The sequence below is a fragment of the Sminthopsis crassicaudata genome, chromosome 2 (genome assembly GCF_048593235.1).
Source record: "Sminthopsis crassicaudata isolate SCR6 chromosome 2, ASM4859323v1, whole genome shotgun sequence".
In the NCBI taxonomy this organism is placed as follows: domain Eukaryota; kingdom Metazoa; phylum Chordata; class Mammalia; order Dasyuromorphia; family Dasyuridae; genus Sminthopsis; species Sminthopsis crassicaudata.
In genome coordinates, this window is record NC_133618.1 from 298109666 (window position 1) to 298121517 (window position 11852).

General features: G+C 37.5%; 1 protein-coding gene across 1 annotated transcript; it reads left to right on the forward strand.

Moving 5' to 3' along the window:
* The first annotated feature begins 6423 nt into the window (after positions 1 to 6423).
* On the forward strand, positions 6424 to 10325 carry LOC141556166 (uncharacterized). The gene is made up of 2 exons (XM_074289818.1): positions 6424 to 6843; positions 9159 to 10325. Exons 1-2 carry the CDS (start codon positions 6793 to 6795, stop codon positions 9903 to 9905), a joined length of 798 nt encoding a protein of 265 aa, XP_074145919.1. The 5' UTR covers positions 6424 to 6792; the 3' UTR covers positions 9906 to 10325.
* The last annotated feature ends 1527 nt before the right edge of the window (positions 10326 to 11852 follow it).

Consider the following 11852-nt stretch of genomic DNA (forward strand, 5'->3'; position numbering starts at 1 on the left):
TGGATCCATTTTGATCTTATCTTGGTATATGGTGTTAAGTGTGGATCCATATCTAATTTCTGCCCTACTAATTTCCAGTTTTCCCAACAGTTTTTTCCGAATAATGAATTTTTATCCCTAATGTTGGAATCTTTGGGTTTGTCAAAGATTAGATTGCTATAGATGTACCCTTTTTTGTCCTTTGTATCTAATCTGTTCCACTGATCTACCGGTCTATTTCTTAGCCAATACCAAATGGTTTTGGTGACTGCTGCTATATAATATGGCTTTAGATCAGGTACACTTAGACCACCTTCCTCTGAGTTTTTTTTCATTAGTTCCCTTGCAATTCTCGACCTTTTATTCTTCCATATGAATTTTGTTGTTATTTTTTCTAGGTCATTGAAATAGTTTCTTGGGAGTCTGATTGGTATAGCACTAAATAAATAGATTAGTTTGGGGAGTATTGTCATCTTTATTATATTCGCTCGGCCTATCCAAGAGCACTGAATGTCTTTCCAATTATTTAAATCTGATTTTATTTTTGTGGCAAGTGTTTTGTAATTTTTCTCATATAATTCCTGACTTTTCTTTGGTAGATGGATTCCCAAATATTTTATACTCTCAACATTTGTTTGGAATGGAATTTCTCTTTGTATCTCTTGCTGTTGCATTTTGTTAGTGATATATAAAAATGCTGAGGATTTATGTGGATTTATTTTGTATCCTGCCACTTTGCTGAAATTTTGAATTATTTCTAGTAGCTTTTTAGCAGAGTCTTTGGGGTTCTCTAAGTATACCATCATGTCATCTGCAAAAAGTGATAGTTTAATTTCCTCATTTCCTACTCTAATTCCTTGAATCTCTTTCTCGGCTCTTATTGCCGAGGCTAGCGTTTCTAGTACTATATTGAATAGTAATGGTGATAGTGGGCAACCTTGTTTCACTCCTGATCTTACTGGGAAAGGTTGCAGTTTATTTCTATTGCATATTATGCTTACTGAAGGTCTTAAATATATGCTCCTGATTATTCTAAGTAATAGTCCATTTATTCCTATACTCTCAAGAGTTTTTAGTAGGAATGGATGTTGGATTTTGTCAAATGCTTTTTCTGCATCTATTGAGATGATCATATGGTTCTTATTAATTTGATTATTAATATGGTCAATTATACTAATAGTTTTCCTAATATTAAACTAACCCTGCATTCCTGGAATAAATCCTACTTGATCATAGTGTATTATCCTGGGGATGATTTTCTGAAGTCTTTTTGCTAATATCTTATTTAAGATTTTAGCATCAATATTCATTAAGGAGATTGGTCTATAATTTTCTTTCTCAGTTTTTGATCGACCTGGTTTAGGTATCAGTACCATGTCTGTGTCATAAAAGGAGTTTGGTAGGACTCCTTCATCTCCTATTTTTTCAAATAATTTATATAACATTGGGGCTAATTGTTCTTTAAATGTTTGGTAGAATTCACATGTGAATCCATCTGGCCCTGGGGATTTTTTCTGGGGAGTTGATTAATAGCTTGTTCTATTTCTTTTTCTGAAATGGGACTATTTAAGCAATTTATTTCCTCCTCTGTTAATCTAGGGAGCCTATATTTTTGGAGGAAGTCATCCATTTCACTTAAGTTATCAAATTTATTGGCATAAACTTGGCCAAAGTAACTCCTTATTATTTCTCTAATTTCCTCTTCATTGGTGGAAAGATCCCCCTTTTCATTTGTAAGACTATCAATTTGATTTTCCTCTTTCTTTTTTTTTGATCAAATTTACCAAAGGTTTATCTATTTTATTGGCTTTTTCATAAAACCAACTCTTGGTTTTATTTATTAATTCAATAGTTTTTTTTTTACTTTCAATATTATTGATTTCTCCTTTTAATTTTTGTATTTCAAGTTTAATTTTTGGTTGGGGGTTTATAATTTGGTCTTTTTCTAGCCTTTTAATTGGTAAGCCCAATTCGTTAATCTTCTCTTTCTCAATTTTCTTCAAATAAGCCTCTAAAGATATAAAATTTCCCCTTATTACTGCTTTAGCTGCATCCCAAAGATTTTGATATGATGTCTCATCATTGTCATTATCTTGGGTGAAATTGTTAATTGTTTCTATAATTTTCTCTTTCACCCAGTCATTCTTTAAGATGAGATTATTCAGTTTCCAATTACTTTTTGGTCTATTTACCCCTAACTTTTTACTGAATGTAGCTTTTATTGCATTGTGATCTGAGAAGAAGGCATTTATTATTTCTGCCTTCCTACATTTAATTTTGAGATCTTTATGTCCTAATATATGGTCAATTTTTGTATAGGATCCATGAACTGCTGAGAAGAAAGTATATTCCTTTCTATTGCCATTCAGTTTTCTCCAAAGGTCTATCATACCTAATTTTTCTAATATTCTATTTACTTTTTTAATTTCTTTCTTGTTTGTTTTGTGGTTTGATTTGTCTAAATCTGAGAGTGCAAGGTTGAGATCTCCCACTATTATAGTTTTACTGTCTATTTCTTCTTGCAGTTCTCTTAACTTTTCCTTTAGAAAGTTAGATGCTATACCACTTGGTGCATATATGTTTAGTATTGATATGGCTTCATTATTTATACTACCTTTTAGCAAGATATAGTTTCCTTCCTTCTCTTTTTTAAGGAGATCTACTTCTGCTTTTGCTTGATCTGAGATAAGGATAGCTACCCCTGCTTTTTTGGCTTTACCTGAAGCATAATAGGCTCTGTTCCAACCTTTTACCTTTATTCTGTATGTATCTCCCTGCTTTAAGTGTGTTTCCTGTAGGCAACATATTGTAGGGTTCTGCTTTTTGATCCAATCTGCTATCCATCTCCGTTTGATGGGATCGTTCATCCCATTTACATTTACAGTTAAAATTACTAATTCTGTATTTCCTGCCATCGTATTATCCCCAGATTATGCTTTTTTCCCTTGACCCCCCTGATCCCCCTCCCCGATATTTAATTTACAGACCCCCCTTTTGACACGCAACCCTCCCTCTTTTTTTTTTTTTTTTTTTTTTAGGATCCCTCCCCCCTCCCTCCAAGTCCCTTCACTTATTCTCCTTTTCCTTTTCCCTTTTCCTCTCCCCCCTTTTAATGAGGTGAGCGAAAAGTCTCTGAAAAACAAATATGTCAATTATTTACTCTTTGAGCCTCTCCTGATGAGAGTAAGATTCACATAATGATTCTCCCCCTCACTAAGTTCCCTCAGATATGGTGTATTTTCTATGCCTCTTCCTGGGATGTAGTTTCCCTCTTTTTATCACTCCTTCCCCTTTTTCTGAATCGACCTCCTTCCCTTTACTACACCCCCCTTTTTTTCTTTTATATCAGTAAAATCAAATTATCCTTGAGTATTTTTATATACCCACAACAGAGTTACAGTTCTCAAGGGTTCTGTGTACCTTTTTCTGTTTCTCTTCAGTCTTGTGGATGTAGATCAAATTTTTTGTTTAAGTCTGGTTTTTTTCTTAGAAACATATAGAATTCCTCCGTTTCATTGAATGACCATCTTCTTCCATGGAAAAAGATGCTAAACTTAGCTGGGTAGTTCATTCTTGGTTGCAGTCCTTGATCTTTTACCTTATGAAATATCAGGTTCCAGGCCCTTCTATCTTTTAATGTGGAGGCAGCCAGATCTTGGGTGACCCTTATTGTGGCACCTTGGTATTTAAATTGTTTTTTTCTAGCTGCTTGCAGGATTTTCTCCTTTGTGTGGTAATTCTGCAGCTTAGCCACTATATTCCGTGGTGTTCTTTTTTTAGGGTCTATTTCAGAAGGAGTTCGATGAATTCTTTCCACATCTACTTTCCCTTCTGTTTCTATTATCTCTGGACAGTTCTCTTTGATAATTTCCTGTAAAATAGAATCTAGGCTCTTTTTTTTGGTCATAGTTTTCTGGAAGTCCAATGATCCGCAGATTATCTCTCCTAGATCTATTTTCCAGGTCTATAGATTTTCCCAGTAAGTATTTGACGTTGTTCTCCAGCTTCTCATTTTTTTTTGTTTTGTTTGACTGATTCTTGGGTTCTCTGTGAATCATTCATTTCTATTTGTTTCATCCTGACTTTTAAGGAGTTATTTTCTTCTTTCACAGTTTTTAGTTCTTTTTGTAAATGCCCAATTTCGTTTTTAAATGAATTATTTTGCTCTATTGAATTTTTTTCCATTTCCCTAATTTTTTTGTTGAGAATTATTTTCTTTTTCCAATTCAGAAATTGTATTTTCTTGAGACTTTTTTATCTTTTCCAATTCAGAAATCCTACTTTCCTGTGTTTTTTTAACCTTTTCTAATTCATAAATTTTGTTTCCCTGCATCTCCTGTGAATTCTTTATTTTTTCCAACTCCAATTTCAGGACGTTGTTATTCTCTATCATAGCTTCCCTTTCCTTTCCCCATTTTTCTTCAATCTCCCTCAATTTTTTAAGAGTTTCTTCTAGGAGAGAGTTATGTGATGGGGGGCAGGGATCATTCCCCTTTGGATTGTTATCTGCTGACTCTCTGCTGTTAACTTCCTCGGTGTTGGATACCCGCTCTTTCTCTGTATAGAAGGAATCTATAGTTTTTCTAGCTTTTTTGCTCATATTTAAAAAAATCTTTTGGGGTCTGTCCCTGGGGTAGTAAATTATTTATTTACTTCTTTACCAGCTTCCTCCCAGACCAGATGGATGCAGAGGCTCCTGCGCCTGAGCTAAGATAGAGCTCTGGGAGAGAGTTCCCCACCCCCTCCCTGGAAGTGCCTCAGAGGTGATTAGCACTGCTGTGTTTCAAGGGCGTTGAATAGTAAAGACAGCACAAAGCCCAGCCTATGTGTCCGGGTGGGGCGTGGATGTCTGCAGCAGGTGATGTGAAAAGCCCCTGCGCTCAAACTGGAAGTGTCTGCCAGAAACCGCGGTCCCTAATTCAAAGGTTCCACTTCTCTGGGACTTCCTGGAGCTGAGTTCCACTCCCTCCAGCTAAGCTAGGCAGTGTGTGTTGCCTTGGGCCATATCCACCCACTTGTCAATCTCTTAACTATTCTCAGGAGGTAGCTGAGGCCACACCCCCTGGTGCCAAGATCTGCTGAGTCACCTCCAGGGTCCGGGGAAAATCTAATCTGAGTTTTAAAATATTTTGGCTTTCTCTTCTGAACTGCTAAATAATTAGCAGAGAAGAGCTAACAGCCTGTGCCAGATTCCTTTACCTCAGTGGCTTCTCTGATCCCAGATCCCTTCCCAGCGCAATGGGCGCAGTGTGTCACTACCCCACTGTCTGTGCTGGTCTCTCTTATTCCTCCCCTGGGAACTGACCTTTCCTGTTGAAACTCCAGATTCTCTTCAGCTGGTAAGTCGTGCTTCCAGTCCTTATGGTATCTATCAGTCCTGAGCTAATTCTGAGACTTAATTTATCTAATTGGTTGTGAGGGAGTGAGGACGTTCACAGAGACGTGTGTTTCTTCTCCGCCATCTTGGCTCCGCCCCCACACAGAAAGTTTTTAATGAGAAAAAAAATATCTAAAATCATTATACATATGTAAAATATTCTTAGTAAATATAAAAAAATACGCTTATACTTTGTCATGCTACTTAACCTTTAAATATATATATATGTATATATATATATATATATATATATATATTGTTCTATTAAATATTCTAGAATTCAGATCACAGTATTGACTAAGTACTGAATTGTAATTAAAGTTTATAAGTTATTTAAACATATATAGTAAATAATTTTGATTATATAAAACTAAAATACTATTTTCTGAAAAAAGTTAATGAAAATTGGATAAGAAAGGAAGAAGCAAACAAATAAGATATATGTAAATTATCTGTGAAAAATAGTTGATACCCAAGATATATAGATTTTAAAAACAAATATATAACACTGTAAAACCTTTGTCTGTAATTTTAAATTATATAATTATGAATTTTAAAAGAAAATTCTAATTTGCAAAAAATAATACAAGAGGAAAATCACATTACTAATAATAGACAATTTGGCAAACATGACAAAAAATGACAATTGTCTGATTCAAAGGGGTTGCAGAAATAAAAGCTCACTAATATGTTATTCTAATTATTTTGGAGTAATTAAGAATTTTGCAGTAAAATTGATGAAAATATTCATTTGCTTTGACCCAGAGATTTTGGTACAGAATGTTATCAAGGATATAAATTACAAAAGAAAAGTCTGTTATACTGTACATCAAAATATTCAGTGTAACTAAGAAGTCACTGATTACAGAATAGCTAAATCAATTGTGGAACATGAATTTAATGGAATATCAATAAATAAAATTATGAGCACAGAAAAATAGGGGAAGATATATAATATGGTGTAATTCACAGGTAGTGAATATGTAAGAGGCTCTGGACCTGAACCTCCTGGGGGATAGTTGAGACGCCTTTGTGTCAGGACCCGCCTGAACCCTGATCTGTCACCATGGCAACTGACTCAGTAGGATCTGGGTGGGTGCAGGGGAGGCACAGTAAGGATTGGCTCCGCCTTCAGGGAGGAATCAGGGAGGAGTCCAAACTCTAATGGGGAAATATGCAAAAAAGATAAATGGGCTATAAAAGAGCGAGCACAGAAGGGCTCTGAGAGACACAGCTGACTTGTAACTCCAATAAACATCACTGTGTTCTATCCACCTCGGCTCTCTGTCTGGTGATTCCCTCCTCCCGTCTCCAGGAGGAGGGCCGGAGAAGTCCGAAGCCCCATCGGGTCGGGGAAGCTGGAAGAGGCAGTCACTGTTGAGGTTTCCTGTGAACGGTCCCGGCCCCTAACAACTGGCGCCCGCACAGGGATCTGAATGAAGGCGGAGCTGGACCAAGAGTCTACTCATCGCAGGAACCAGGAAGAGGTAAGTGCTGTGCTCTTTCACCTCAATTTGCTGCTGGTCAGCAATTGAGAAGACCAGACAGCCTAGTTGAACTAACTCAGAGAATAGTTCACTAGAAGGCAGAAGAATGGGACAGAAACAAGTGAAAACCTGTATTGAGCCGGAGGATACAGGCGTACTCGCCTGTCAGTTGTATAAGTTGTGTAAGAGTAATGGGGTACAGATTAATATAAGAACTTGTAGGGAATGGGTCAGAAAAAATATTTCAAGTCAGTCCATGGATAGAACACACCGGTATAGACCCCGACCGGTGGGGAGTAGTTGGCCAGCAGATGGCCTCCTACCACAAAGAAGACCCATATTTTCTTTCTAAACAAGATTTCTTGATGTATACGGTGGTGGGAGCGGCTTTACATCCTACACCCCCACCACTTATAGACTCGCGAGAGACCCAAGTAGGTGACTCCCTTTGTGGTACAGACAGTGAGGATGAGAATGACTTCTCCTATGATCCCCCACCAATATACCCGTGGGATAGCCTCAGAACGGTGGAGAAAGGAAAGTTCCAAGAGGAACCTGAGGGGAGAAAAAGGGGAATCTTTCTGATGTGTGACCCTAAAAAGGGGGGAACTTTTTCAGATCAGAGTTATAGAGCAGGAGAAAAACAAACAGGTTTTTTGTCTAAACCAGGGGAGAGAGAACAATTAAGCAAGGAGCCACCCTTTAAGCCACATGAACGTTTCCCAGGGAACCAGGAGTAAACAAGGACCCACCCTTTAGGTCAACTGAAATGTTTCCTAGGGAACCAGGTAATGAGGAGCAAGAAAAACAAAAAACCACAATTAAGCAATCTCCTCACACAAATGGGAGTACATACCAGAGTATATTAACTATAAGCTTGAGAGCAGCATTAAAGGTGGGGGAGAATGTAGATTTAGATGAATGGGGTTTAAAACCTGGAGCGTTCCCAGTGTTCACACAAGTTTTAAATGATGGGACTCGCGCACTTGCATATCGGCCATTGCCTTATAAATTCTTGAAAGATATGAAGGAAGCTGTGGAAAAATATGGACCAGGTTCCACCCATGTGAAGAAGTGTATTTCTGCCTCTACTACAATTGCACCATGGCTTCCCTATGATTATGCAGAAATCATGCAGACAGTTTTAGGCCCAGCGGAGTTTGTTGTCTTTAAGGCCTATGCACAAAGGTGTGCGAGAGCATATGTGGAAGAAATGAATATAGTTAATGCTGAGGAGGCCATAAATATGATAACAGGACAGGGGAATTGGATTACTCCTGAAGCTCAACTTCAGCTTGATGATCAAATACTGAGAGCTGTGCAGACTGTCCACATTAGAGCCCTTGAAAAAATGGGGGTACAAAATGGGACAAATAAAATATCAGGACTTAAACAGAAACCTAGTGAAAAACCTTTACAATTTATATCTAGAGTACAGGAGATAGTAGAAAGAACATTTGGAAGAACTGGGGCCAGTCCTCACTTAACTTTACAATTGATTAAGGAGGGCCTCCGTCCTGAATATAAACCAGTTTTAGCTACTCTTCCACCCAATCCTACTCTTGAAGAGTTGATTGATAAATTATTAGATATTCCAGAGAAGGATTCTATGACTATGCTCACTGAAACAATGATATAGCAGACTGTTTTTTCTCAATTCCTTTACATCCAGATGATTGTGAAAAATTTGCATTCTCTGTTCCTTCTACCTAACTCTCTTTGGCAAATGGATATTACTCACTTTCAATCCTCCTTAATTCATGTAACAGTAGATACCTTCTCTGGCTTTATAATGGCGACTCTACAGAACAGTGAGGCCACAAAAAGTGTAATACAACATATGTTGGAGTGCTTTGCAGTTGTTGGAGTACCTCGCACTCTAAAAACTGATAATGGCCCTGCATATACTTCTCGAGGCTTTAAGGCCTTCTTAAACGAGTTTGCCATTCATCATATTACAGGCATTCCTTATAACCCTACGGGACAGGCAATAGTGGAGCGTGCTAATCAATCTTTAAAACGCAAGCTCATTAAACAAAAAGGGGGAGCTGCTGGAAGGCTAACTAGAGCACAAGTAGCAAAAGCAGTATTTACTCTGAACTATTTACAAGTCAGAGAGGATGGTACAACACCAGCCATGAAATTTTACACTATCTCCCCGATTAGAAATGACAATAATAAAAAGCAAACTAATGATCTGCACCCACAGACGTGCCTGGAAGGCAGTACTGTGTGGTGGAAAGATGAGAAAGGAAATTGGAACGGCCCTCACAAGGTCCTTGTGAGAGGCAAAGGATATCTTTGTGTCTCAACAGGTGAAAATGAAAGAGGTGGAGGAAGATGGATCCCATTGCGAAATGCCAGAGAAGTTCCTAAGAAACCATCAACGGTCTCGAGGCCAGAGGTGGCGAAAAAGGAAGGAGAGGCTACAACAACAGATCCTGGAAAAGAAGCTTTATAAACGAGGACATAGGGGTGCCCAGAAAAATGCAACCAGTCGAGCTAAGTGGAGGCTGATTACGGGACTTATGGACTTATGGAAACATCAGGAGCAGATAGATAGTGCTTTGTTAGCTAGAATGGTACAAACAACTGAGGTTTTGCAAGTGGTTGTACATCAACAAGCTTTGATGCTTCGTTATATGAGAATGCAATGTCATTATAAGTATTACCCTGTATGTGTTACTCCTGTTCCTTTTAACTCTACTTTATATCAATATCTGGAAGATGTGTTAAAAAATGCTACTTATGCTACAAATGCTACTAGTGAATTGAGAGCTCTTGATTTTATTATTTCTGCTATGCAAAATGCTTCTATTACTTTTACCAAAGAATGGAATGAGGAAATTTCAAAGAAGTTTACCTCTTGGTTTAAAGGTATAAGCCTAACAGATTTCTTTCATTGGCTTACAATTGGATTTATTGGAGTTATATTATTGATGCTTATGTTCTGTCTATTATCCTGTGTTTTTTCAATTTTCCTTAAAGCCACCCGTGCTGCTCTTGAAGCCCTTAAGGCGGATATCTTAAACCCAATAAAAAACAAAAAGGGGGAGTTGTAAGAGGCTCTGGACCTGAACCTCCTGGGGATAGTTGAGATGCCTTTGTGTCAGGACCCTCCCGAACCCGGATCTGTCACCATGACAACTGACTAGGTAGGATCTGGGTGGGTGCAGGGGAGGCACAGTAAGGATTGGCTCCGCCTTCGGGGAGGAATCAGGGAGGAGTCCAAACTCTAATGGGGAAATATGCAAAAAAGATAAATGGGCTATAAAAGACGGAGCACAGAAGGGCTCTGAGAGACAGGGCTGACTTGTAACTCCAATAAACATCACTGTGTTCTATCCACCTCGGCTCTCTGACTGGTGATTCCCTCCTCCCATCTCCAGGAGGAGGGCCGGAGAAGTCCGAAGCCCCATCGGGTCGGGGAAGCTGGAAGAGGCAGTCACTGTTGAGGTTTCCTGTGAACGGTCCCGGCCCCTAACAGTGAATAAAATAAGGACAACAATATATACAAGTGTAAAGAACAAAACAACCTGCAAAAACTGAAGCTGAAAAAGTATCAGAAGGCATTCTCTACTCCTCTTATTTGCAAAGGCAAGAGAATATGCGTACAAGCCTTTCCTATATTTTAACATTTTTTGATATGTGGGTTAGGTTTTTGATTTAATAATTTTTATTTTACCCAGTTATATGTAAAACAATTTTTACATTTGTTTTTAAAACTTTGAGTTCAGAATTCTTTCCCTTCCTCCCATCCCTCATTGAGAAGGCACATATGAAATTGTACAAAATATTTCCATAAAAGTCATGTTATGAAAGAACATATGGATTCCCCTCCAACACACACACATACACACACACACACACACACACACATACACACACACACACACACACACACAAACTCTAGAAAAATAAAGTAAAAGAAATGTATGCTTCAATTTGTACTCAGACACAATCAGCTCTTTCTCTGGTTATGGTAACATTTTTCATAAGTCCTTCAGAATATTATTGGATCATTGTATTGCTGAGAATAGCAAAGTCATTCTCACATGATCATCCCACAACTTTGCTAGTGTACTAATTTTGCTACTGTGCTATTGTACTACTGTGCCAATGTGCATAGTACACATTACTTTTTTTGAGCTTGTGGAAGTCTTTCCTGTTTTTTCTTAGAGCATTCTGCTCATCATTTCCCATAGAAAAATAATATTCCATCATAATAACATACACTTTTTTGACATTCTCCAAATGATGGAAATCCCCTAAATTTTCATTTCTTTGTTCTAAAAAAGAGTTGTGATGAGTATTGTTCTACATATACACCCTTTTATTTTAAATCTTTCTTGGTATTCAGGCCTGGTTGTGGTATTGTTATATCAAACAGTATGCATGATTTTATAGCCCTTTGGTGATAGTTCATAACTTTAAATTATTTATTAATTAGGGAATGGCCCTTTTTTTTTTTTTATAAATTTGACTTAGTTTCCTATAATTTGAGAAATGAAGTCCTCATCAGAGAAACTTCCTTCAAAATTACTTTGCCAATTACTATTGCTAACTGAATTTTCCCACTTTTTTATCCTATTTTTTCTCTCCTTTTTCTTTGTTCTATTGTTTCTCACCACCCCTCCATCAATAGGTCCTCTCTGCTATAATTCTCTACACTTTCCATATTCCTTTCCCCCTCCTATTTTTCTGCAAGCTAAGATAGATTTCTAGAACCATATTGAATGTCTATGTTATTTCCTCTTTGAACCAATTCTGATGAGATTTTCATTCATTCCCTTTTTCTCTTCTTTCTCTCCACTGTGAAAGTTTTTTTCTTTCCTTTTATAGAATACAATATATACCATTCCTCCTCTCTTTCCATTTCTCCCACTACATTCTTCTCTCATCCCTTAATTTTATTTTTCACACAGCATCCCTTCATATTCAATTCACAGTTCTGCCTTCTATCTATATATATTCCTTCTAACAGCCAAAGTAATAATAAAGTTCTAATG